Source organism: Halichoeres trimaculatus, unplaced genomic scaffold, assembly GCF_033239565.1.
Source record: "Halichoeres trimaculatus isolate MK-OKI-2021-1 unplaced genomic scaffold, fHalTri1.1 fHalTri1_scaffold_4, whole genome shotgun sequence".
Lineage (NCBI taxonomy): Eukaryota > Metazoa > Chordata > Actinopteri > Labriformes > Labridae > Halichoeres > Halichoeres trimaculatus.
In genome coordinates, this window is record NW_027437182.1 from 20,012,044 (window position 1) to 20,039,419 (window position 27,376).

Genomic DNA, 27,376 nt, shown 5'->3' on the forward strand with positions numbered 1-27,376 from the left:
AGGTAATTTTATTAGTTAAAGAAAAAATAGTGAGGCCTCACAAAACAATGATTAAAAAAACAATTGAGCTGAAAAAACAGTGGCACGTTAAGAAAAATGAAATACCCTAATCTTTTTTATATTTTTTAAGTGTCTTAAGCTTTGCTATTTCAGTGTAAATGAGTTACCTCACTGACACATATCCTTTATAGTTTGTCATTTTTGGAATGCTATGGTGTTTCAAATACCTGCTTTTTAATGTTGTTTTTAGTTTTTTATCAAAGAATTTAATCTCTTTTCTTTTTTGCATGCCCCTGAAATGCATTCAATATTGTAATAAACATTAAAATGAATAAAAGAAAAAATGAGAAAAAAAATGAAACAAAACGTGAATCAAAACGATTTAAAATAAAAAGTAAAAAAAACTGTGATAAAAACATATTTTTAATCTTTAGTCAAAGGTTTTTTGGATAAGCAATACACCGCTGTTTAACAGTTTAGGCGGCAAAAACGAAGCGCTCATTTTCGGCATCTCGGATTCCGTAGTAGGAGGAACCAATCCGTTCTTGATATATGATTGACAGCCCGCTGGACCAATACAAATTGAAAACCAGTTTTACAAGAGGGTTAGTTTCCTAGTTTGGTTGAAAAGTAGTTTATACCGTTACTAGGCAGCGATAACGGCGCTCGCTTAGTTATTGAGATCTTTCTCCAAAAAAATATGAAGTTATGCACGAGCGACATATTCAAGATGAATAGTTCGTTTTAAGTAAGCTGGTTTTAATACACACTAAACAACAGCACCAGTGGGTCCAGTCAGGTCACCTCAGACTGTTTTATTCTTAAGAAAACCATCATGGCTTCTCCAGGGTAAGTGAGAATGTTTTCCCTCTGTTTTCACCACTAGAAATGTCGAAAGATGATACGTTTCTTAAGGAATAGAGCATTTTCGGAGGTAATAAGAGCTTCTGTTTCAGTGACATTCGTGAAAAACTGAAAAAGAAACGTCGCGCACTGCAAGAAACGCTGGCAAAGAACAGCGATGAGGATGACATTCAGGTAAATATTTTAAAGCTGCAAAGGCTGTTGTTACAGATACAAAAAAGACATCTTGAGTTGTTTCTGTGGGATGATAGCCTCTCAGAGAGCCCTCCTTTAACAAGACCCAGCACGACTTGAAGGCGTGTTAGCTCACTGTATACACACACATAAAGTCAGGAGCACAGGGGGACACATGCAAAAAGAGCTCCGCAGTAAATCTTATTATACTCGACAGGCTCTGGTCCCTTCTACCAAAATGAGTAAGGGGAAACTACAAACTACAAAGCAGGTTGGTGTGTGTTTTGTAGCCCGTAGACTGTAGCTACCCACCAGTGTGTGTGTTTGTGTGTTGCTGGCCGCTAAACACCACTTTCTTGCTCTCTTCTCTCTCCAAATTTGCCTCTTTCCAGCTGCTAAATAGTTGCATTGATAGAGATACAGTTTGCGTGTGCAGTCAGGATGTTGATGCTTTTCTTTCTATAACAGTTTGCTTGTGTCCCAGCAGGAACTTCAAAGCAGTGAAGAAGATCCAGGAGAGACTCTAAAACGCAGCTTTAGGGCTCAAAGAGAAAGGAAGAAAAGGGTATGCCAACCACTGCACCCTCTCCATTAACAGCTATGTATACAGTTGTATACACTAATCAGCCATAATACTGTCAACACTGATAGATGTGAATAACACTGACTGTCTCAGTACAATAGTGTACAATTGTGATGGCTTGGCAACCAAATCAATGTATTTCTAAAACTGCGGCTCTTGTGGGGTGTTCCTGGTCTGGTCAGTGCCTAGTTAAAGGGATTTAAGGAGGAAAAAACAGTTTTCCAACACCAAGGAAATGGCCAGATACCACAGCTCACTTTTAGAGGTCTAAAGGAGTCCTTGGCTGTTTTCGAATTGGCCTACTACATACTGCTTATGAAAGTAGTATGTAGTAGGCACTACCTACTACATACTACTTTCATAAGCAGTATGTAGTATGACTGTTCAGTTGGGTAAATTTTGTAGTATGCTACTTTAGTTCTTCAGTTCGAAGAAAACGGAAGTTGGCTACGGCTGACTTTTTTTCCCAAAAAAACTTTATTGAAAATGTACAAAATAAACAAACCAGGAGTAACTTATCTGCAAATATATTGCCAGAGAAAGCATTTTATATTAACTTTCCGTGGTGGAGATGATGAGGATTTAAAGTTAAAAAAAGAAATGTCTCTTACTTTTATATTCCTCTGCTACTCCGGTTGTTGTTGCTCCGCTCTCTGCCATTTTCACTTCTGATATGGGACCGGGCGCGTTGCATTGTGGGTAACAGTAGGTGAAGCAGACTAAGCCGATGCATACTGTTGATTTTTCCCGATTCAGTACGTCATCCTGGTGTTTTTCTCATACTACAACTCTGACATTTGTTCGCATACTGCATACTGCATACTGCATACTACATTTTGGTCGAATCAGTAGGCACTGCCAGTATAGTACGCGAATTCGAAAACGGCCCTTGTCTCATCAAGGCTGTTTCAGCCCTATACAGTATTAGACAGGTCATAATGATACGCTGACTGAAGTTGTGCATCCTCTTTAATTAAAGCTCTTTGTGAATCTAGTCATAACTGATTCATCTCTTTGTATCTATCAGTTGCTGCAAAAGTCCTCTGCTCAGGAGACTCATGAAGATGACGGTGTAGAGGAGGTCCTGTCAGTTCAGCACCACAATGAAGATGAGGAATCAGCTGAAAAGGCCACAACTCATTCAAGACCTCCCACTGGTTCTCTGAGAGGTTCGTGTCCAGGTCTTCCTGACAACATCCCCTCTTATTTCCGTCTCTTCCAGGGTGAAGATACATGATAAATTACAGATATAAACAGTGCCTTCCTAAAGCATACAAGGGAGTTTTAGTGGAGGACACTTTTTACTCAGACAGAATCACCTTTACTGCTCAAAATATAGTCAGTCAACATGTTAAGTCAATTCGAATAACTTGAAACAAACACGGCTTGACAGCAGTTTCTGAAAAAAATTATTAAAGTAATCAAAAAGGCTCTGTGCTTACTTTATGAATGAGGTTAACCAAGATTTTCCCTATTTGGATAATTTCACGAAAACAGTTTACAGATTGAATGACAGCACCGTTGGTTTTAGGACAGCTTGCCTATCATATTGGCAAAAGATTTTTCATCTTTTACCCAGTTAAACTGTCAGAGGAGGGTTGCTTTATGGCATCCAAAAGATCTCAGTAATATTATCAAGTAATCTGTGTAGTTTAAAGTGTAGAAGTTTTAGAGTTCTCTATTCCAGAGGTGGGACTTATCAGAGAAGAAACGTTATGTGATATCCGCTGAATAAAATTGAATTCTCAGTGAGTAAAAATCCTAAAAAAAAGTTGGCCACTTTGTTTTTAGGATTTCTCTTGTGCCTTTTGTGTTCCAGGTCACTCCTCTAAAACTCTGCATTCTCCTGGCTCTCAGCATTTAGACAGCTTTGTGACCCGCCGCCTAGAGCAGAGACTGAAAGCAGCCAGGGTAAACATAGATTTCTCCTGCCTGTGAAAATGTTTCTTTCTGAAAATGCAAAGTAATGACATATAAATATGTACATCTGTGCTCTAGTCAAGAGGTGAGACTCTTCAGGAGCGGGAGGTTCCTCTGGAGCCACCAAGTCGCCTTCAAGGACTCAGAGACAGAGACACTGTGACAAGGTTTGATCCAGAGGTGAGCATGTACTTCATATCAAGTGACAACAGAGTTCCCTGTCAGAGTTTTCTGTTGAACCCTCAGTGTTTTACAGGTTGATCCAGACAGAGCAGGGAGGCACGATGCCCCCTTGTCCCTCGGTACCAGGGTCAAGTTCAGAGAAGCAGCAAGACGAGTAAGGCTCAAAGCTAGACACAAATCATCACTTTCCAAAAATGAAAAAATAAATCTGTGTATTTCATTTATTTTCTCTTCCTTGAATGAAGACAGAAAAAGGCATACCCACTGCTGAAGAGGCCTACAACTTCTTTACATTTAGCTTTGAGCCAGAGCCAGAAGTAAGTTCCAAGAAGACCAGAAGGAAAAGACAGAAACAGAAAAAAACAGAGGGGGAGGATGAAGATGAAGAAGAAGAAGAAGAGGCAGCTGAGGAGCAGGAGGAAGAAGATGCTGAAGGAGACAACCAAGATGAAATTGAAGACCATGTAAGACTTCATTATTGTTGGTCCAGTTGTGAACTTTGCGTGTCATTATTGCTTCCATCTGCAGTTGTTGTCAACAGAGTACCTCCTGTTCTTTGTCCCACTGCAGGGTGAAGAAGCTCCTCTTGTGCGAGATGAAGGAGAGGATTTATTCGTCATTGAACAGTCGTCCTATGACTTCCTGGAAATGAGGAAAGCAGAGTATGTTGGATACAAAAAGCTTGTTCAGCGAGACAGTGAGATCCTCTTTAAGCCAAGCTTTCGAACAGGTATGCTCTTCTTCTTAAAACAATGTCATTGAACATCACATTTATAACTGAATGTTTGAATGTGTTGCTTAGGAAAGTGTTTTTATCTGTAATTTTCACAGTCCCAACCTCCGTTAAGCTGCCTGTTAACATGAAGCCTCGTTATCTGGAGGATGAGGGTCTGTACGTAGGAGAGAGGCCTCCTGTGTCCCTCACTAATGAGAACATTCTGGAGAACCGCATCTTAAAAATGGAGGAGGTAATCTTACCCAACATGCTAAATGTTTCTGAACTGTCTTGCAGAAATCCTGCAAACAATGTATCAAATTTTGATAACTATTCATGAAGGGAAAGAAGTGGTTTGGAGATGACGGCAGGATCATGGCTCTACCTGACCCCATAAAGGAGTCCTCCACTCGACCTCCTCTCTTCCAAATGGAGGAGGACCTGGACCCTGCGCTGCAGACTGTATACAGAAAGGTCAGACACAAGCTCACCTCCATCACACTTTGTATTTGTCCGAGCTTACTTATAAATTAAATCTATAGCGGCAGACTAGCTTTTCTGAACTTTCTCCCATTTTGAAGAAGAGCAAAAGAGCAATTTGGCTTCTAAGAATGAGAAACAGGGAGCATATGAGGGGTAGAGGAGGGATGAAGCATTTTATTAAACCACGACTGAGCATTTTGTGGGTATTTAAAAAAGTCAAGCTGAGAGATTATTTTTAAAAAAGAGAATTAGACAAGCATCTCTCTCTCTGCTAAGTTTAAATGTATCTCTTAACCAAGCAGAAACCTCCAGTCTAAAAATATGAGACAATGCGAAAATGCTAAAAACCTGCTGTTTCTCAAGTGTCCGCTTGAGTCTGGCTCCGGAAGTACTAAAAATTAACATACACACCAAGCCCAAAAAGATGTTTTACAGCAGAAATAAATATATTTACAGCCTGATGCAAAAAAAAAAAAAAGTTTCCCGCCTGGATAAGTAACGTCACTATCGTCACACACTGTATGGGGGTGGATTTTTTCTCCTGGTTCAGCAGTTTAGAAGATAATAAGACCTTGAGTTCAGCCAATCAGAGGCACAGCTCAGCTCACATGACTGACAGTAGCCTATGGCTAAGTGTGGAGACAAGCCTATGGGTGCGCTCCAAAGTTCCACCCTTCCTCCCACCACTTGCGTCGTTCACTTGCGTCTTAGTCCCTCCCACCAGAGATGCATGGAAGAGACGCAAGGAAATGAAGAGAGGAGAGAGGATGGAGGAGATTCGTTTTTAGAGCAATGGGACATCCTCTCCTCCAGAGTGTCATATGAAGCGACGTGTTCCATTGATGACAGCATCAGCTGATCACCTCTGGATCATCTGTCAGTCAGCTCTAACAGCTTTACCGGTAAAATGCATAATTGTGAGATTATTGATGAATTATTTATTCTTTATCCAGAGCTCATCTGATCGTGAACTCTGAAGCTTATTAATATAAGCCACCTTATTGTGTCTCTGGAAGATATTATTTATCAGTCAGTTTTCTGTATTAATCCTATGTTATATTGATTTGATGATGGTTGTGTTCAGTGTTTTGTGCTTTAAACTCACAGCGAACACTTTATTACCGGATTTATGATCAGTTTCTGAATGATCCTCAGTGCATGTCCTCAGCTCGTCTTTTCTTTCATTAAACTCCGTTGTGTTTGTGAAGTTTCATGTGTAGAAGTCTGAGCCGCTGCAGCGTCCAATCAGAGAGTGATATTCCATATAGGGGCGTGTCTGTCAGTGAAAAGACTACCGCAAAGCCGGCTCTCGTGTCTCCTCGATCATCGCTCCTCCAATCAGTCTCCTCCATCCTCTCTCCTCTCTCCTCTCTCCTCTCTCCTCTGAGTGCAATTATCGCTTTGGGACAGTCTTCAAAATGGCGACTGGGAAAGTACTTCCGGTGCCGCAGAGGAGATAGGACAGAGGAAGCACGAAGTTAACACATTGAGACGCACCCCATGTCACTTCAAACATGGCCACACCAGCTGATTTGTTTCAGAAACCGGCGGGGGACATCGCAGACTTTACGTCCATTCCTTAGACAATCAACACAGACATGCACAACAAGAAGAATATAAAAGTCAGCAAAGTGCTAGCACACGGTATTTTCAACCTGTCTGATATTCAGCAGTCATATGTCCTTATTGTTTATATTTCTTTGTCAATGACTTATATGCTCCACTAGGGATGGGTACTAAATTCAGTACTTTTATAAGTACCAACTGAATTCTGCCTGTAGTACCAAGAACCTATTCACAAAAAATCAAGCAGTACCATGTTTAGGGACCAAAACGCATCCTGGTGACTGTGAGAGAATGAAAGAAAAGACAGTTTGTGTGCTGATATTGAGAAATAAATGTGTTAAACTAAAAAACTTTGAAATTTTATAATTGAACTAATCAGTATTTGTTACCACATAAATGCACACAAGAGTACCTAAAATTGGTAATGCTGAGTGCCGATACCAAATGCCAGGTACTGCACATCAGTACCAAATCGTTTGAAATGTGAAAGGTACCCATCCCAATGCTCCACCCTTTAAAGATTTGTCAAACAAAACTATCAGGACATGTAAAACGTACAGCAGACCTGCGTGCTACTGGGTAACTGAATGTAATGACTTTATTAATTGTATTACTCGTCTCAGCTCCTATTTGTGAGAGCTACAGGATATCCTCATTAAATAAATGTTCCTCAGTAAGCTCTGTCAGACTTACACACTGTGTGAATTACGTGTTCACAGAAGTGGGTACTTACACAGGCATGGTGTCTCTCTTCTTGGTACCAGCCTGGAGTCTTGCTGCATTTTGAAACAGCTGCAGACGAGATAGGACTGATAAAGTGATTCCTGGTAGAGAGGTTTGAAGAAGTCCAGACAGAAGATTAAAAGCGTAAAACACAGTCTTCAAATCCTCCAAAGAAAGGAATGGTTGTGATCTAAGAATAAAGAATCCAGTGATGATAGCTGCTCAGATGACAGCTTTGTGATTGCACGGCCCAGCTGCATGCTTCTTGGAAGCAGCGCAGCGTAATAAATCTCAAATATTGCAAAGGTGTTACCAACCCTGAAAAAAATAACAATGCAGGTCACACAGATGTGGTTCACTGGCTGGGAGTGTCTGAGCGAGAAACAAATGTGGATATAATCAGTGATTCAAAAGAACTCTTGTATTTTCATTAGTCTAGCGACACATCTGCTGTATGCGATCATCCAGAAAAAAACATTATTCATTGAGGTTTAATTTGTTGTTCATGGTTCTCTGTTTCCATGCATGACTTTTCATTACACCACTCCCTGATGGTGCAATCCATCTTAGCAACCATTTCATGCTTCCTTTCATCCTTAAATGCACTCAAAAAAAGGCCCTAGCATATTTCATATCATTTTCCAGAGCAGTGCATGATGGATGTTGTTGTTCTGTCCTTCAGGCTCTGAAGTCAAAGTATGCAAATCTGTATATTAGCGGTGCAGCCGACCCTGAAGGGGACTACCAGCTCGACGTTGATGTCTCTGGGCTGATCTTCTCCCATCACCCGCTCTTCAGTCGTGAACATGTCCTGGGAGCCAACATAGCTCAGCTGTATGATCAGTACCTCACCAGGCAACACAATAACCTTACAGGTCACCTGACCGACAAGGTAGGATTCATCTGCATGTGGTCTCTGAATTGTAAAGTTGTCACGATAAAATTCATTTGAGAAACTAATTTAAACCTCTTTTAAATCTGATGTGTGCTGCAGCTGCATGGACTGAGGAGTGCCCTGAGAAATATGCTCAACATCCACGGTGGGCAGAGCCTCAGTCAGGCCATGCAGCAGAGGATATCTGAGTACAGTCTGGAGGTTAGGTAAGTTACCTGCACGTGTCCTGTCCTATTTTTGGTTAGATCACAATCAGGCACCTTCAGTGACATGACAAGTGCTGAATTTCTCCCCAGGAACACTCGGCAGCTGCGGGACAGCGAGCAGGAGAAAGACAGGACTCTGCTGAAGAACATCGTTAAAGTGTGGAAGGAGATAAAAGCCCTGAGGGACTTTCAGAAGTACACAAACACTCCTTACAAGCTCTTCCTCAGAAGGTAAATCTGTTTAGATAATCAGCCAGTCACACTTAAACTGGTGCTGCTCCCTAGAGCTTAAAGGTGGGATTTAATTCTGCTAATGACTCAATTTTTATATTTCTTTAAAGGGCAACTGTGGTTTTTTGACACCTGGACCTTATTTATAGGTGTGTGCATGCTCATATACTCACTCAGACAAACATCGTGCAGCTCGGAGTCCTTCAGAAGTTATTTAGATCCAACCGATTTTAGCCGCACTTAGCGGGGGCCACGGCAAGGGAGCTTCAGCGCGGGACGTAATCCCTGCAAAATCGCTCATTTCGGCTATATTTTTTTTTTATTGTTATCACAAACACACTCCTCCTCCTCTGTTGCCATAGGCGAACACTGTCCACAAGCGCACCACCAGTTCGCATTGAGTCGTGGACGTGCTCCTGTTTGTTGTTCTCGAGCCAGCTCTTCGTCTCTCTCTGCATCCTTCTTTCATGGAGCTCCTCGTCCGTGTACTCAGGCTCAAACCGGTAAGGACAATCGTCAAACTCGAGTCGAAGTCTGAAGACGGTAGACGAGCTGACTTTATGATAACACTGGCGATGGATGAAAAAATATAGCCGAAATGAGCGATTCTGCAGAGATTACGTCCCGCGCTGAAGCTCCCTTGCCGTGGACCCCGCTAAGTGCTGCTAAAATCTGTTGGATCTAAATAACTTCTGAAGGACTCTGAGCTGCACAATGTTTGTCTGCGTGAGTATATGAGCATGCACACACCTATAAATAAGGTCCAGGTGTCAAAAAACCAGAGTTGCCCTTCAATATTCTTGACTGATAGAGACAGATTTTAAACACCATGCGTGGTCTTTGGGGCAAACATGTTTAATTCAAATAAAGTTGCACAGAAACATTGGATTCATTCCTCTCTTTAAAGTTGTCAGACGCAGCTCTATTTCTGCTGCGATTAGTTCCTTTATTTGTTATTATGTGATGTTTTCTTTAACTGTGTAATTTGTTTCCAATGTAGTGTTTCATATTGAGCTGGCTGTGACACATATTAACTTAAAAAAACTGATGAGCGAGGCAGCAGTAAACCAGAGCAGCAGATTTGGGAAGAGCAATGCATCCGCTGTGTGTGGTTTCAAAAGAAGGATCATGTTTTTAAGAAAATGTTTATCTCTAGGACTACTTATCTGTAATGTTTTCAGACTCTAAGAAAAACAATCTGAGACTGCTGATAACAGGAAAAGACATTATGCAGACAAAAGCCTTGAAAAAGATCTATTAACAGACCCTACGCCTCCCACATCTGAGTCGTGTTTAGGCGTAGATATTGCAATAAACTAAATCCACATTCGGCACTGCACCAAACATATGCTGAGTAGAAACCCTCCTGTATGTCGATACACTCCCTCATTCTTGATATTTTATGTTTTGTCTTTACTCTGCTCCAGAGAGAATGTGGACCGGGAAACAGATGAGCAAGAGTACGAAGATGAAATCTTGGCAGAAATGAGGGAATTGGAAGCAGAGAGTGAGGAAGACTATCAGAGAAAGTTGGCAGAGTACAAAAGACAGCTGGAGGAGTGGAAACTGTGGAGAAGGAAGCAGGTACCTACTACGGCTGGGAGAATCAATCTACAAGACAGATATTATCTTACTGCAGATGAGTCAGTAATGGCTTGCCAGATCAGGAACAATCAGTCTCATAACTGTATGACAAGCAAAGTCTGTAAGGATTTTGCCATATGGTATCATGTTTTCTCTCTACACTGTAAAAAGGGAGCATAAAAATGAGATAAAAACACTAAATTTGGCGAGAAAGTTGCTTAAAAATAGTGAAATTATCTGTCTGTGCAGCAAGATGAGATGAGAAATTTTAGAATATGAATGTTTAATCTACACAGTCACCCACAAAGTTGGAATAAAATGTTTTCCACCTCTTCTCCTGAAATGTGACAGTGTTACTTTTTCATTTTAGAGAAAGTGTATCTTCTCAAACTTAATGGATTGATCTCTTCCAAACATACCTCGGTGAAAATTGAACTACAATTAACCTTTGAGCATCACAATCTATTCACTAGAAGTGTAGAAAATATTTTATTCCAGCATTTTTGACGACAGCGTAGAAATAAGTGGGCCTTGATAAGGATTCCAGAGGGTTAAAACAATAAGAAAACACTGAGTTTTAGATTAAAATGCTTGAAAGTAAACACAATAAGTGATGCAGAAATATCTAATTTCATGCTTTTAGTCTTATTTTAAGCGAATATAGGGAAAAGAAAATACCATTAGTTTTGATGAAAATTTTGTTTAGAAATCTTGAAAATTATGTGTCGTGTGTCTGTTTTCATATCCATACAGATTCACTTAAATCTTGTGTTGACTGTTTTTCAGAGGGCCAAAAAGAAGAAGAAGAAAAAGAAGACAAAAGGACAGTCCCAGGACGACACAGAAGAAGAAGATGAGGACCAGGATGTGAGTGAATCAGAGGGACCTGCTGAAGACGAGCCCTCGAAGCCAGAGCCTCCAGACAAGCCTGAGTTTGACTTCATAGAGCAGCAGGTCAGAGAGAAAGCCTCCAGGATACGCAGGAAACCAGGAGAGGCTATCTTGATACCTGACCTGTCTGCCTCTGGGAACATCACTGCCACTGAACTCTGCCCCAGGTATGAGCAGGATGACACTGACTTTGAGAGGAGCTGGAATTATTCTGAGGAAAGTTACCTTCTGGTGATGATTGCCTACAGTGATGTGTTTCCATCATTTCTTTTCTCCTTGTTGCAGGGCTGAAATAGCTCGCCGAGAGGATGTAGCAAGGCGTTCTCTTTTCGCTAAGATCCTGTACAATGACAAAGAAGTTTCCAGAACAGACAGCCGTGCACTGAACTCTGATTTCAGAGTGCACTTTGGCCAGATTTTCAATCTCAAGATTGTTAACTGCCCCCAGAGCATCAATTTGCAGGTACAGCCCAGAGTTATTTATAGCGTTGTCACTCTGTCTAATCCACGTGTCGGCTTGACCGATGACTACACCCTCGTTTCAGCTGTGTGTGTGTGTGTGTGTGTGTGTGTGTAGGTGTTTGAAGAAGTTGGCACTTCCTCCTCTCTCCTGGCTCAAGTGTTCATCCCAGTGCCTGAGCCCACAGTGCTGACGGGCGGTGCTCCTGTGGAAGAATTTGAGTTCAGCAGCAACCAGAGAGTGATGTTTGATCATGAGGGAGTAGGAAGTGGTAAACACCTTCATTTCACTGTAGCTCATGCCTGAAACACTAAATCACTATTTCCTTTCCATGAGCGATGCGTTTGTTTTGATTCGTTTTGATTTGTTATCTCTGTGTTCCTCCTCAGATGTGCCGCTCTCCTTTGAGGCTGACGGCAGTAACAAACAGACACTGTTGACCTCGGGGAAGATGTCCTGCTGTGTTTCCTGGGGACTTGGAGAGGATGATGTGCCACTTGCGCCTCCTTTACTCCAACAGCCTGGTGGCAGACACAGGTAATAAAGGATACTTACAGATTATTTTACCTGTAGGAGCCCAAAACCACACATCCTGTAAGACTCACATCACTCACAACTAGTGTTGGGCAATCTACTTAGAAAGTAATTAGTCATAGCTACTCGTTATTTTATTTATTCTCCTGAAAAAGTAGCTGAATTAGTAACAGAATTACTTCTTCATAAAAGTAGTTAGTTACCAGGGAAAGTTATTGTTGTGTTACTTTGTGAAAAACCTTTAATATTGAAAAAAAAGTAAGTTTTTGAGCAGGTTTTGCTCGGTGACATAATGTTCACATGTATGTTCTTGCCTTTTACATCTATGACTTTGAAGGATTTAGGAGGGATTCTCCCACTTTTTGATCCTGTCTCTCGCCCCGCTCCCTACTTCTGATTTCTCCCAATTACCCCCTTATTTTTAAGGATTGTCGTGTCATCTCCAAGTGGCAACCTCTGCTCTAAGACTATGAGACTAGAGCCCGACCTATATGGGATTTTTGGGGCCGATGCCGATACCGATACTGGGGGCAAAAAAAAATGATATCCGATATATCGACCGATATCAGATATATCGACCGATATCCGATATATCGACCGATATCTGATATATCGGCTGATATATATAATAAATTCATTGATATACACAGGATATATACTGTATGTGAACACAAATTATTATAATACCCATATGGTTCAAGACAGAGACAGAACACTGTTAAATTAAAGAAGTCAAACTTTAAACACAGTAAGTAGAAAAAAAGTCAAACTGTAAACACACAATGAGCAACTTACACAACGTATTATGGTCTTCCATTAGATAATGGTGGACGTGTGAAATAACAGTAGCATTTATCTCTGTTTATCTCTCAAAAAAGCAACTAACACGATGTTAAAACTCCGTTCTTAAGTCTTACATTACATAATGGTGGACTGAGGGGGCGGGCACTCGGGCAGTGTGCAGCCCAACACACAGACACACAGGAGCAGGAGTGACAGAATCTCCGTGGAGCACAAATTTTTATAATTGGCTACATTTTGGCTGATGTTGATTAATCGGTGACAGGCATAATCGGCCTGATGCGAGACAATGCGGAAGTGCTAAAATCTGCTGTTTCTCGAGTGTCCGCTTGAGGCTGGCTCCAAAAGTGCCGGGTGCCACATACACACCAAGCCAAAAAAAGCCATTTTCAAAGCAGAAATTAACCTTTTTACAGCCTGGTTCAAAAACATCTCCTGTCGCTAATTTTACTTTTGGCACACACTGTACCGGGAGGTGAATTATTTTCTAACTCAGCAGTTCAGAGGGTATTAAGATCATGAGCTCCCCCAATCAGCTGCACAGCTCAGTGTCACGTGACCGAGAAGCGCCCTTTAGCTGTACATGAAGCCCTTGCCACAACCATTATGGCCGTGATAGCTAATGTGCTTCATTTCCTGTTTTAGAAACAGATGGGTGACTACGTCCATGTTTTATACATTCTATGGTCATCTCTCATAGTTTTCAAGTCAAAATAAGTTGGCTACTTGTGCCTTTCATTCAGACCTACAGAGATTCTCTCTGTAGGTTACACACACAGGTGGCTGTGTGATATTTGTGGCTGAAAAGTTTATTTTAGCATCAGCTCTTTGCTACAAGACATGTCAACACGATTAGACTAATCATTTCTTATGAGTCTGCTGCTTTTCCCCACATTGTATTTGCAGCTCCTCTCTCGTTACTGGCTGAGCGAGCCAGCTCAGATACATAGCAACACGCCTCATTTCACTGTCAGTACCGGTAACGGCGTTATAATGCTCAAAGTTGTAATTGATTAGATAATTTGTTACTGGGAAAAGTAACAGCATTAGCATCACCGTTAGTTTTACCGCTGTTATCCCCAACACTGCTAATTACCACTTCCAAAGCACGCTGCAGGTGTTGACGAATGAATTCATACCCTGCAGATATCCTGTGGTGTAAGCATGTCACAATGACAGAAACTTGGCAGCTTGTGCAGACATGACGTGTTCAGTAAAGGCAGTCAATCATGTAAACGTTGCTCCTTCCATTGTGTGACAGGTTTTGTAGCAGAGTGACTCTGTCTTGGAAAAGGAAATGCAGAACAGCAGAGTAGTAGATCGTAACTCTTTACTAAAGCTGCCATTCCAGAAACATCCCCAATTTGTTTCACTGAGACGTAGCTCATAAATCACAAGTATTCAATTCCTACCTAAGCTAGAGAAAGACAACAGATTTACAGTCATATATCAAAAGCTGCCACCAGCAAAAGAGTGAGCGGCAGTAGTCAAGCGAGCACCGCTAATGAATACCAATCAGATAGACTAGGAAAAATGACTTTCAATATTTTCTTATAGTTTCCCATCAGTTAAACTCCAGAACTGATAAACAAGCCCACTCCTTGGCACGAATGTGCAGCAGGGACCTGGACTGTGTGTAGCTGCAGCTGCACATCATTCAGTCAGTGTGCCACACCCGTTTCTCTCATACAGCCCCAACCCTGCAAACAGATCTCATTCACAGATCTGAAAACACCAACATTTGGTTAAGTCCTTCTGAAGAGCCAGGTTTTAGCAGCATGAGAATGACCAAGAACAGAGGAAATAGAAAGAGAAACCACTTGAGTGTTTCAAACACACTGACATGAGGATAATATCACTCGATATTTATAAGACTTGGTATCATCAGTGTTTGATTTTCTGTGTCATATCAAAGTTTTTGGACCTAACTATGACAAAACACCTGCTGTCCTCATGCTAAGTAAATAGCCAGATATTGTCTTTGCACAAACTTGATCCCTTTCTGTTGCTGTGCTTTTAGTGGTTTGGACCACTTTGATGCTGTCACATATATCGGAGCCTCTGGACTCTACGACATGAAAAAAATTGGAGAGTGGGCCACACAGTCCCGACTGGACCCTAATGATCCAAAAAATGCCTCCATCATGCAGCTGCTCAAGGTAAGTGTGCAGGAGAAGAGATCTTATAGAAGAATTAAAACCATGAGCGATGATAAGCGGGCCCCCTCTCCTGTGTGCCTGTCCTGGCATGCTGCACTTTCCTCATGTGGAGCAAGATCTGCATCAAGAATAAGCAATGCATGTGGATGAGGTGTTGCTTACATGGGTTATTTAAATCAGAAAGTAGGTTCAGGTATTAGTTCATGGGTTAAAAACATGCGACATGTCTTTGTGTTTGTTGCTCACCAGGTGGCCCGCAGTGGAGAGGTAACAGCTCCTGACTACTTCCGTCTGGAGCAGCTGCAGGAGGAGTTTAACTTTGTCACCGACGAGGAGCTGGAAAGGTCCAAAAGGTTCCGTCTGCTCAGGCTCAGAAACCAGGAAGTTGCAGAGTTTCGAAACTACAAGTGTGTTCCTGCTCTGGAGAGGGAAGTCACTGATAAGGTGTTCCAGGTCAGCCCTCCGGATAATCACTAAATGAAAAAATATGAAAGATAAGGCAGAGTTATAATTAAAAAGCTTGCTATGAAGTTAATTATTTTCTTCTTCTTTTTTATTAAGGATTATGAGAAAAGGCTAAAAGAAGGAGAGATTATTGACACTAAAGAACATCTGGATTCACACAGAGCCTTAGTGGCCAAATACCTCCAGAAGGTGAGTAGACCTTTTGATGTTTCTGTCTTTAGCAACAAAATCTTTTAAAGAGGCATTGCTTTCTATAAACTTTGATTTGTGCAACATTTCTCACCTGCTTTTGCCTGCAAAGTGTGAGGACTGCCTAAAACACATCACAACTCAAAGGAGTTATAGATCACTATGGTTGAGTTCACTTTGGAAAGGTTATAGCTGTCACAACAAAGCATGTTTTTGTCTCCTATGTGAACGCTGTGTCAAGTTTTATATATATATATATAATATACTTACCTGGCAGGGAAGATACCATGATGTAGAAGAAATACAGAAGAAAACAAAACAAAGCACTGACTTTGTTTCAAGTTTTTGCAGTGGCAAACAACATTTGTCATCTATTCCATCTCTCTATCTCTCAAGATATCAGTGTGCCATTATTTTCAATCTTAGTGGATCAGTTTTTGTAGCGTTTTCACCAGGAGTGGGAGAAAAAAAATCAGCATACATCAGGGTTTTTTTGTTTGACAGTATCTAAATCTGGATCCTTTGTCGAAAAATTGTTTTTTTTCCAAATTCAAATTCTTCATTTCAGTCTTTGTTTACAAACCGGACCGTAAAAAAAGTTACCACTTTTCTCCAGCAGAGAAAGGAGCTCACCTCACGCTGCAGCTGTAAAGAATAAAGATCTGACAGGTTTAGACTTACCAAAAAGATGATTGAACCAAAACCTCCATAGAAGAAATGGTCTATTTTTTATTATTATAGAAAAGATGTGATCATTAGAATACTTTAGTTTGGGTTTTTGGCTCTGTAGTTTCATGTTTCCATATCTGTTTTTGAGTTCTGTAAAGGTGTTAAAGCCTCGCTGCAGAGAATCTGTGATTTGTGATATTGAGCTGAATGATTAATGCTGATTGGATTCGGTGTCTTGCAGATCCGCGAATCCGTCATCAACAGGTTTCTTCTTGCCAAGCATCACTACCTCCTGTCTGATGTTGTGATAGAAGAGGAGATACCGAGCATCGGGTAAACACTCTCACAGGCATTTTAAATTGATGATAAAGTCCATCTCACTTCCATCTTTTACAACTCACATTGTTACATGTTTAATTCTTGCCTGAAATATTTCCTGATCACAAACTAGAAACTCAAGCTTTTATAGACACTCTGACTTCCAGTTCTAAAGGAATCTTTACTTCATCCAGCTTTAAAAAATGACAAAGAGCCTCCTCTCCATTTGTAAAGGAAGGTCAGATGACTTGGACTGATTTAAAGTGAAGAAACTGGGTCCAAATCAACTCATCAGAGAGAGTGTCAGGTTGATATAAATCTCCTGATGTAAGTTTGTGTCCTGGCCAGCTGCTGTGTTCGGCTTATTTGATCTTGAACTTAGCATTCCCCTGGCTGATAAATACTCTCCTCTGGAAGCGATCAGATCTTTGTTTTCATGTCTTACAACATGTGGACGTGAGAAGTCCCTGATTACACATGTGCAGATTTTTGTTGATGATTTCTATCATGGCAGTCAGGCTGGTGGGTGTTTAATTTTGCATGATTTCTTCATCTGTCTGTGTGACTGTTTTATCTCTTCTGTTTAATGTTTCTGTTATTTCTTCTGCTGTTCATTGTAAACAGTGGTGCAGGTCCGGGGTATGTGCTCTCAGTTTATCTCTTTTTCTCCCAACCCTCTGTGTTTAGCTTGAACCCTCAGTGCCAGTACTGTAGCAACTGTTGACCTAGTTTTGAGTCCTTTTAGGATTTGTGAAGTGTTTTCCTTTAACCATGGACTGTAATTTTATCTTTATGACACTTAATTCTTTTTTTTTTTTTTTTTGTAAAATAGCCTAAATTAGAAAAAGTGAACATTCCTACCAATGCAGAAAGAGTGTTTCATTTTTTATCATAACTGTGAATCTCCCTCAGGGTACCTGGATTTTCAGTTTCAGTTTCATGTGACATTACAGTTTATTCAGGATTAATAGACCAATTTACTGTTTGTAAACAGTTACAGCTCCGTGCACATCTTGGCAACAGAAGCAGTGTGGAGTAAAATGGTTTGCTAAGTGACATGAGGGAGTTAACCTTCAAAAAAACACATTTTTTTAACAAGATAACACCAATTTAAAGGATGGTAACATCTTACAGGTTGGTGGAAATTAGTGGGTGGATGAATGACATCATCCAGTGGACAGACGTTTTTAGTGGACAAATGCATTGTGTACTCCAGAGAGGAGTTTAAACACCCAAGTCAGTCTTCATTATCCATTAACACTTACCAGAATTAAATATAAAGGCATGAATTTGTGTCACTAAACCAGAAAACCTCTGAGACCTTGGTTTTAATACAGGAGTCAGAAAACAGATGGAGAACTGCACCAAATAAAACAGAACATTTTGGCTTGTATGTAAGATGACTGGTTAATATTCAGTTTCACTTTGAGTTGTCTCTATAGGTTCACTTGAATTTACCCTTCATTATGAGTCCATGTTTGGTCATCATAACCTCTGTCTATAACTTACGTTTTTTTTTTTCATCATATAAACAACGTTAAAACTGGATTTATAATATCGGCAGTAAAAGTTATTCCCCAAATCCGGTTAAGTGAGGTTGAATACAGAAAACATTTAATAACACGTCGCTCGGCGTTTCGCGCTCGGTGTCGGTGTTTCGCGGTAAAGTGTGACCCTGTTAACTGGTGACGTATCAGCCGAAAATCACTTCTACATTCAGTATGGAGTCAACAATTGGCACGGTCACTCTTTACTCCAAAACACCGGTTGCTCTGTAACGGTAGAAACTTACATGGAAGTTGACTCTGGTCAGTTATCAGAGACTATACTACACACCAAAGAAGAAGCAGACATTTTTAAGCTGCGTGCAGCTCTAATTTGGTTTTCAAAGAACGCTAACTTGTCTGAACGAACGGAGCCAAACGCGACTTTCCTCACCAAAATGCGCGCGCATATTTTTTATGACGTCGACAATAAATTGGTCTGTACCCTGAAAAGACTATCAGATTTAAAGATGGGCCTTTACTAATGCAATTTTTTGTACAGCAGCTTTAAATCTTATTCCTCTAGTTTACGCTCCTGTTTTGACTAGCAGACCTCAAACACCGGTGTTCTCCTTTTTTCCCTTGGAACAAAAAAATCTTTGAACACAGTGGTTGTTTTTGATACGGTTATGTTTTCTTTTATAAAATGACTGCATCTGGAAATAAAATTAAATAATGTAAGTTGTAACTGTAGCTTTTCAGGCTTTTATGCCTAAAGAGAACTTTATTACAAAATTAACAGCAACTTACATGAAATAGCAATAAGGTGTTTTTAGTTTAACCCATATTCTGTAGGTAAGTTGTCTTTAATACAGGTTACTTAACCTTTACTTTAACATTCTGATTATCAGTCTGCAGAAAACCTGGAGTACTGAAGAATAATCTCCCCATGTGATCAAACCCATCTTTAATCACTCCTCTGATAACAATTGTTCAGTTTTTGATCAGTTTGGTTGATCACTTTGCAGACTCTCATTGGTTTTTAACTAGATGTTAACCTCTCTATGTTGGTGATTAGCATTCTTGGACTGAACCTCTTCAAACTGGCTGAACCCAAGCGACCTCTGAAACCTCAGAGGAAAGAAAGAAAGAAGGTGACAGCTCAGAATCTGTCTGACGGAGACATCAAGCTGCTGATCAACATCCTGCGGGCGTATGACATCCCTGTCCGCAGGCCTCAGAGCAAGTGAGTGGTGACTGTGAAATCCTCAGACTTAAGTCTTTGGACACCTGACTAAATGTTTAATGTGTTTCTATTCCAGTAAACCAGGACAGACGTCTCAGACTGTCATCCAGGCCAGTGATTGGCTTCTTAACCAGGTACAACCTGCCTCTACTGCAAGATCTATTGGATAGAGTCATTTGCTTATTTTTGACATATTATTCATATAATCGTAGTATTTAGGAGAGTAAGTGAATGTCACTCAAAAGAAAGGTGTTAAAATTCCTCTATTGATTTTTTTCAGCTGTTTAGTTTTGTTTTTTTTTAAGCCACAGTCCCTTTTTGTAAATCTGAAGAGAAGTTTTCCCACTGAGATCCAGAGGACATGAAGGGAGCTACTGTGTTGTTTCAAAGTGGCTCATATAACTTTTAGAAAGTCTTCCAACTGCTCTGTGCTTGTGTCTTTTCTCTGGTTCAGGTTCAGGTGAGGCCTTTTGTGGAAGTTTCCTTCCAGCGCACCGTTCTTCAGACAACCACAGCTGATGGTCCAAACCCCTGTTGGAACGAGGAGCTGCAGCTGCCGTTCAGGTGACCACTGAGTATTTTACAGCTGTGTTTAAACAGTGAAACTTCACCTCCCTGACCAAAGTTTAAAGTTTTATGTCTTTTCTCGCTTTGAAATGAGCTTTAGTCAGTGACATCAACAAAAATACCACTCTTTTATAACCAGAAGTAGGGGACAGTGTTGTCATGATGCAGGATAATGATAAGGTTTTGTGTTGACAGCTGTAGCCTACTTAATTTTATTTTACCAAGGCCTTGTGCACACGTAGTCAGCTATTTGCCAAAATGAATATCCCCCAGATTTATTCATTTTAAAAAATACTTTCGTGCACACGCACCAGGCAAATCCACTGAAAACTGCATGCCAAACCCATATTTAGTATTTTTCAGATACTCCCGTCATTCAGCTTTGACGTTCAAGAATCAAAAAGTCCGTTTCCTGATGTATACACAAAACTACCAGAGTTTTCCAAAATCTTCACTTTGGACAGATTTTTCAGAAAACATAGTTTTTAGTGACGTAAAACTGCAGTTTCATGTGAATGACAGGCCTTGACATGTATGCAGTTTCCCAGATACCAGGCTACGTGTGGACATGGCCTTAGTAGTGACAAATCAAACAATTTCTAACACAGCACAAAGTCAGCCTACACTTCTGAGTTTTCCTGTTGTGTATGTAAACATTTCCAATCAGCTTCTTTCTGAAAGTTTTAGGTCATTTAATTGTCTCGAACAAGGTTGTGGATATTTTCAAATACATGTATGTAATTAAATCGCATTAAAAGTACTTTGAGGACTCAGTAAGTGATATTGAAATAGTCTCACTTTTATGTATTTGCCTTTTCATAATCCACTTTCTGAAATGAATGGGGGGGTCATATACTGAAAGTTCTTCACAGGAGTTTTAAAAAAGCCATTTAATGTTATGGTCTTTAAACTTACAGAGCTCTTCACAAAACTGTGTTTTAAAACATGTGACTGTGCTCTATATATTCCCTTCACAAATCACCATATCAAACCTCGATCCTCTGCTCTACAGCGCTCCAAATGGTGACTATAGTGCTGCCAGCCTACAGTCAGTCAAAGATGAAGTCTTCATCAACATATTTGATGAAGTCATCTTTGAAACTGGGGTGGTGAGTGTCACACCCTTTCTTTATCACACAGTATTCCCTGGGTTTTCCTCTGCTTCATATTAAAACCTTTTCCTCTCCTCAGAATGATAAAGACAAAGGGAAGTCCATACACACTCGGGTGGAGAAGCACTGGCTCGGCTCTGTGAAGATTCCTTTCAGCACCATTTATTCTCAGTCCAGGGTGAGACTGTGTGAAGCTGTGTTTTATTAGCTGTCTGCCTAAACTGTGGACTGAGCTGTTATTTTTCATTTCCACTTGTTAGATTGATGGAACGTTCAAGGTGAACACTCCGGCTGTGCTGCTGGGCTACAGTAAAGAGCGGAGTCACAGCTCCACCAGCGGTTATGATATTTCACGCAGTCTGAGCGAGGGAACGTTCATCACACTGTTCATCACCATCGAACCGCAGCTGGTGCCCGGAGAGTCTATCAGAGAGAAGGTTAGTGGTGTTTAAATGTCAGACTCAGGGAGAGATCCCGTTCGGTGATGATGCTGCACCAAGAGGAGGTTTGTCTTTGTGTATTCATGTGTGTGTTCATACCAGATCCATAAACACGTTTACATTCTGTTCACATCATTTCATCTGCATTTCTACTTCAGCACTTTTAATATTCATTTGTTTTTCATTAAAATGTAAAACATGTAACAACATGTTTCACTAAAGCAAGAGAATAAGTGATCAGCCAACACTGAATATAACAGACTGAAATGAATACCACTGCCTTTTTATGATGGATGCAAGCAAACCTGATGGGAGTGACGAGACAGAATATTACTCCATTTTAATTTTTAACACTTCTTCCCAGTGCCACAGGGTCAGTGCCTGAAGAAAAAGCTGGAAAAGCCATTTTACAGTTTTCACAGCGAGTACTCAGTAAGAGAAACATTAGACTGAGGGAAAACACCACAAGTCAATATCAACAAATTTGTAATGCTTTGTCCACAGAGGATGTTAAAATCAACTCAATCAAAAGTTCCTCACAGGATCTTTTTAGATATGAAAGTTGTGCTTCATTGTAGTTGCTTCTGCTGATCATGCTGTTAAAAGGAGATAGTTTGAATTTATTTATCAGTGTATTAATGAGTTTTTGTGTTTCTCATTTTGTTGTGTCGCTCGCTTTTGCTCGGCTGCATGTGCTAGATAAAGGAAATGAAGGTAACTGTACATTGAACACTCATCCTTTTTATGTTCATTCATCCATAACTGCATCATTTTCTACCTTTGATTCATTAAAGGGGCTGTGAGGAGTTTCTAAGTGATCTTGTAAAAAAGTCTGATCCTAATCCACACTTTAAAATGAGATTTTCAGCTCCAACTCGAAATGCTACTTTTTAGCTTCCAGATTGCGTCGAGCAGGACCTGATTGATGTATAGCGCGTATGAGTCTCCATGACAACACCACACTGGCTGACAAAGTTTAGTAGTGAGAAGAGAGAGCTGTATTTTTCTCTGCTGAAAGCAATTTCTGTGATTAAATAAATGGTAGAGTGATAGGGCACAAGTCTAAGCCTATAACATAAGCTAAAGGCTGTAACACAGGCTAAAGGTTAAAACATGGGCTAATGGCTAAAACAAGAGCCAAAGGCTTAAACATAGGCTAAAGGCTAAAACATAAGCTTAAGGCTAAAACACAGGCTAAAGGCCTAGACACGAGCCAAAGGCTAAAACATAAGCCAAAAAAATAAAACAGGCTGAAATCTGAGCTAAAGGCTAAAACCTGAGCTAAAGGCTAAAACAAGACCTAAAGGCTAAAACACAAGCTAAGCCGTTTTTGAAAATGTTCATTCCAACCCACATGCAGCAGTTATTCTGCCGTGGTCTGTTCAAACTTGAGAGTCTATCAATAAAATGAAGAGTGAGGTTACGTTAGCTCTGCTTGGTAGATGACTGGCAGGACATAACCAGGAATTACTAAAGTTACACATTATGGACATGTCTCAGAGCACCGGGCTGCAGTACAAACCAACAAAGTTTGCTTATTGTCATGTTTCAAACAACTGCACTAAATAACTGTTAATAAATACCTTAGCTTGTAGCGTTGTATCCTGTAAAAAGTTGTCTTGAACAAAGAAAAACTTTTTTTGATCCGATCTTCATTTAATTCCAGTACAAAAGCACATCGTGTTAAAAGTCCCGTCTTCACAACAATGTGTGTGAGACTCCAGTGCAGTCCAATTAAAACAGATCCTCCTCACAGCATCTTTAATGAAGCCCTGCAAAGTGTTCCTCCTCTCTGACCTTTGCCCCTGGTTTATTTAGTTTGACAGTCAGGAGGATGAGCGCCTGCTGCAGGCGTCAGAGAGGTTTGAGAGAGAGGCAGCACAGGGCTACCCAGACCGACCCTGCATCACCACCATCATAGACCTCAACGGGAAGACGGTCTTCATCACGCGCTATATCAGACCTCTCAACCCCCCTCAGGTGCTTCTGGACGAATTCCCCAACAACCCCCAGGAGGCCACGGTCAGCCATGCTCCCTCTTGAGTGATTTGCTGTGCGTCTGATGTGCTGGACATTCCTGTAAGCTCCGTTTCTCTGTTTTCAGGCTCTGGTTGCTCGATTCGTCTCTCTCATCCCCTCTCTGCCGGATAGAGTTTCATTCTCTGGTGTGTGTGACCTGTGGAGCACCTGCGATGTGAGGAAACTCTCTGATTTATCGTAGTTGTTTGAGGATGGATACACCCATCTTACAGAGCCCTGTTTCCTCTTCTTGTTTGCAGCAATTCCTCACCCTGCTGGCTGGAGACGAAGAGGAACATGCTGTACTGTTGTGCAACTACTTCCTGTCTATGGGCAAGAAGGCCTGGCTCATAATTGGCACTGCTATTCCAGAGGTTTGTATCAGTCACGTATGGAATCATGCTAGATTCATGGAATGTGATGCTGTTATTTCTCTCTTTAACCGACATAATCAGTTTTGCAAAAGGGTCCAAAAAGAAGTTATGTCCAGATTGTTTTATGCATTTTTAAACCTCTGATTTTTATGCAGCTGACTGTGATGTCTCTAATCTAAAAGTGCCTCACTGTTCATTGCAAGCTCTGGATTATGTCCTGCCTTTAATAAAAAAAAAGAGCATGAGACTGCAGCGCTGTGTAGACATGGACATCACATGTACATGTGATGAAAAACAGGGAGTAAACAAGATAACCAATTTAAAAACCTGAAGTACATCAAGCAGAATTTAAGAAACATGACAAAAAATACTTGTGAATCTGAAATATAGGGGCACAATGCAAAAAATAAAATCTGAGAAACTTATTAAGTCTTATTCAAGTACAACTTGTACATTTTCTTGAAATAAGAATAATGTCCTAATACTTTAAAGGTGCAGTGTGTAGAAATTAGAATTTTGCGACATTGAGCGTTCAGATTTTAGAATGAGCCCATCTGTTGCTAAAACATCACATCACTAAGTGACAGAAGCCTTTGCAGATCAAATAGGATCCTAAAGGCATCATTTATTTTTGTCATCATGTTGATGTGTATTAATGCTGCAGGACATGTCACATAACTGGAGAAACAACAGGCAGAGAGCTCCATGACAGCCTGATAACCCTCTGATAGCTCATTGTCATGTTTTACAGTGCTAGCCTTTAACAATGAACCACAAATACACCTTTGACTGTCAAATAGAAAACTCTCAAACATAGAAATGATTATGTTTGTTAGAATATATCATAAACAAAAAACAATGCAGCATTGCTACAGAAACGTTACATAACAATACGTTTACCTTTACCTGTCGAGCAGAAAACAAACTTCAGCGTTGTCCTTCAGACCTAACTTTTTCATTGATGACTCCCAGCTGATGTTTACTCTCCTTTTAGTTGTCTTCTGTCCCGGTTTCACTTCATTTCTTCCCGATCTTTTTTGGTTGATAATGTGATTGATTTACACTCATTTGATGCATGTTTGTAATTCTCCACCATTAAATACTCTCAATACGAATTCTTTTGTGCTTAACAACAAAAATATAATCTTCTCTTTCTCCTTCTTCAACAACAACTGCTGTTTTCTTCTTCTACTTTAAAAAGTACAACCGCCCCCTCTCTTCTTCTCTGCCTGACTTCCAGGTAGATTTAAGGACCAGGGCCAGGCTTGTATAAAAAAATATATTTCACTCATTTTGTCCCCCAAAATCTGCCGTAGACAAACATGGCCATTTGTTATGTCTACCTCCATAAGCAAGACTCACAGTAATATAAACATAAAAAGCTTTTTTTCTAACTTCATATAAAGAAGTTTTATGGGGATTATTGTTTACTTATTTTAATGTACTTCACTTGCATATGTAAACATTATATCTAATTTCTGTCATTTCTGTTCAGCCAAATGCTGACAAATTCTGCACAATGCAACATTAAACTTAACAAGTACATTTTTTACCTCATTGGTAGACTTATTTTTAAATTAATATTAAGAAGTATCAATTTTGTCTTTTAATATCCTGAAATTAAACAGTTTATCGTAAAGGAAATAATGTGTTTTTTTCTGTTATGTTAAATTTAATTGTGAAAAATTGTTGCATGAAGATTTCACATAAAGAAGCACCAAAATCAACGCAAAAAAATTATTGTTCTGCACTAAGTTTGACATCCAAGAAAATTAGCTCGGTCACATGTGAAGATTCTGTCCTCTAAGGGATTATTCACTAATGTCAGACTCTTTATAATGACTATGAAAATGAGTTTTATGAAGAAAACTCTTCCAACTCTGGCTGATAAATGAATCTCTTGGCCTCTGAACTGAACACAGCATTATAAACATTTTAAGCCTGTGGCTGTGCCTTTCACAAGTTCACTAGTGCTGCACGATTTGGGGAAAAGGTGTGATTGGCAATTTGGTGGACAATATTGTGATTGCGATTGTGCTTGCGATTTGATACAAAAAGTTGTGTCATGATGAGTCTACAGACTTGCTTGGTTATCATGGAGAAAAATCTGAATTGCATGTGCTGACATTGCGATTGTGATAACCTCTTTTGCGATTACGTAATTGCATGTGCTGACAATGCGATTGCGATTGCGATTGCGATTGCGATTGCGATAATCGTGCAATCCTACTTTCCACAGCTACACTTTGATCATTAATGTCTTATTTTAGGGACCTACAGCCTACGTCCTGACTCATGAGCAGAACCGCTACCTGATCTGGAATCCGAGCAGCAGTCAGTTCTACGGACAATACGACACCTTCTGCCCGCTGCAGACAGTCGGCTGCCTCGTCAATGCTGACAATGTAAGAGAGGGAGACGCTGCATTCATGATGTGACGTGGCTTTAGGTCATTCCTTTTAGAGATTAATGAAATATCTGCACATTTTTCTTCAGGTGTGGTTCAATATTCAAGAATATACTTCACCGATGACTATGATTTTTGACACTACCAAAGCTAATCTGTGGAAGCCATTTTTCTCTCGATCCTTCTCTCACCCTGGGCTCTCAAGCGTACAAGTAGGTGTCAGAAACTCTCAGTCGTCTTAAAGCAACATTAGTGGTTAGTCTCTATTGTTCATCTGAATGCTGTTTCCTGCAGCCTGAGGAGCTGGTTTACCGACGCATTGACAAAGCTGCTGCAGCAGAGCTCCAGGACAGGCAAGAACACACAGAGTCAAGTTTTTTTTATCTGCCACAGTTTCCTCTTACAAGGGAAAAAAACATTTCCCATCTCTCCTCTGTAGGATCGAGAAGATCCTTAAGGAAAAGATCATGGAGTGGCGCCCTCGTCACCCAACCCGCTGGAACCGCTACTGCACCACCACTCTCAAACAGTTCCTGCCTAAACTGGAGCTGAGTGGGGGACGGGACATGACTGAGGGGCATCGCCTTGAACTGCAAAGCCTGCTGGGAGACAACAGGGTGAGTCCAGAAAAAAGGTTTGACTGACTCACTAATGTCATGTACTCTGTCTGTATAACGCTGAGAATAACACTTCTCTTTCTTCAGATCTCCGGTTTTCCCCTGAATCTTCCGTTTTCTGAGATCCGTCCAATCGAAGAGGCCGTGTACAGCACTGGAGTGCACAATGTTCATGCCTCAAATGTGGAGTTTGCCCTGGCCGTGTACGTGCACCCCTACCCTAATAATGTCTTCTCTGTGTGGGTGTACCTGGCCTCACTGGTGCGTACGTAACACAGAAAACACAGATACATCTGTGTCAGTGCTTTGTTTTTATTTATTTGACCTTTAAACTTTGTTTCAGAGACGTACACGTAAAAACATTTTCTGAACTTTTTTATATATCTGGTGTAAATTGTGTAAATGAGGAAACTTCACAAGTTTGATATCTTTGTATTAAATCCAATAAAAAAAAAAACCTTGCAACAAGTTAATGTTTAAAAATGAAATGATTTATC

The 27,376-nt window shown here is 40.4% G+C and overlaps 1 protein-coding gene across 4 annotated transcripts; it reads left to right on the forward strand.

Moving 5' to 3' along the window:
- Window positions 1-599: 599 nt before the first annotated feature.
- On the forward strand, window positions 600-27,305 carry cc2d2a (coiled-coil and C2 domain containing 2A). Of its 4 annotated transcripts, none has more exons than XM_074667705.1 (38): window positions 600-849; window positions 957-1,038; window positions 1,256-1,309; window positions 1,523-1,603; window positions 2,649-2,790; window positions 3,441-3,532; window positions 3,620-3,721; window positions 3,798-3,878; window positions 3,970-4,188; window positions 4,295-4,454; window positions 4,556-4,692; window positions 4,782-4,913; window positions 7,894-8,103; window positions 8,206-8,312; window positions 8,403-8,543; window positions 9,971-10,127; window positions 10,914-11,185; window positions 11,304-11,481; window positions 11,596-11,749; window positions 11,868-12,015; window positions 14,834-14,972; window positions 15,222-15,425; window positions 15,534-15,626; window positions 16,537-16,628; window positions 19,176-19,343; window positions 19,420-19,477; window positions 19,798-19,907; window positions 20,923-21,019; window positions 21,102-21,200; window positions 21,283-21,459; window positions 23,281-23,484; window positions 23,567-23,656; window positions 23,742-23,855; window positions 26,126-26,260; window positions 26,352-26,474; window positions 26,557-26,615; window positions 26,702-26,879; window positions 26,967-27,305. In XM_074667705.1, exons 1-38 carry the CDS (start codon window positions 836-838, stop codon window positions 27,150-27,152), a joined length of 4,989 nt encoding a protein of 1,662 aa, XP_074523806.1. In that variant the 5' UTR covers window positions 600-835; the 3' UTR covers window positions 27,153-27,305. The 4 variants fall into 4 exon arrangements, with proteins under 4 accessions (XP_074523806.1, XP_074523807.1, XP_074523808.1 ...); XM_074667706.1 differs by having other exon boundaries at window positions 1,526-1,603; XM_074667707.1 differs by lacking the exon at window positions 1,256-1,309.
- Window positions 27,306-27,376: the final 71 nt, after the last annotated feature.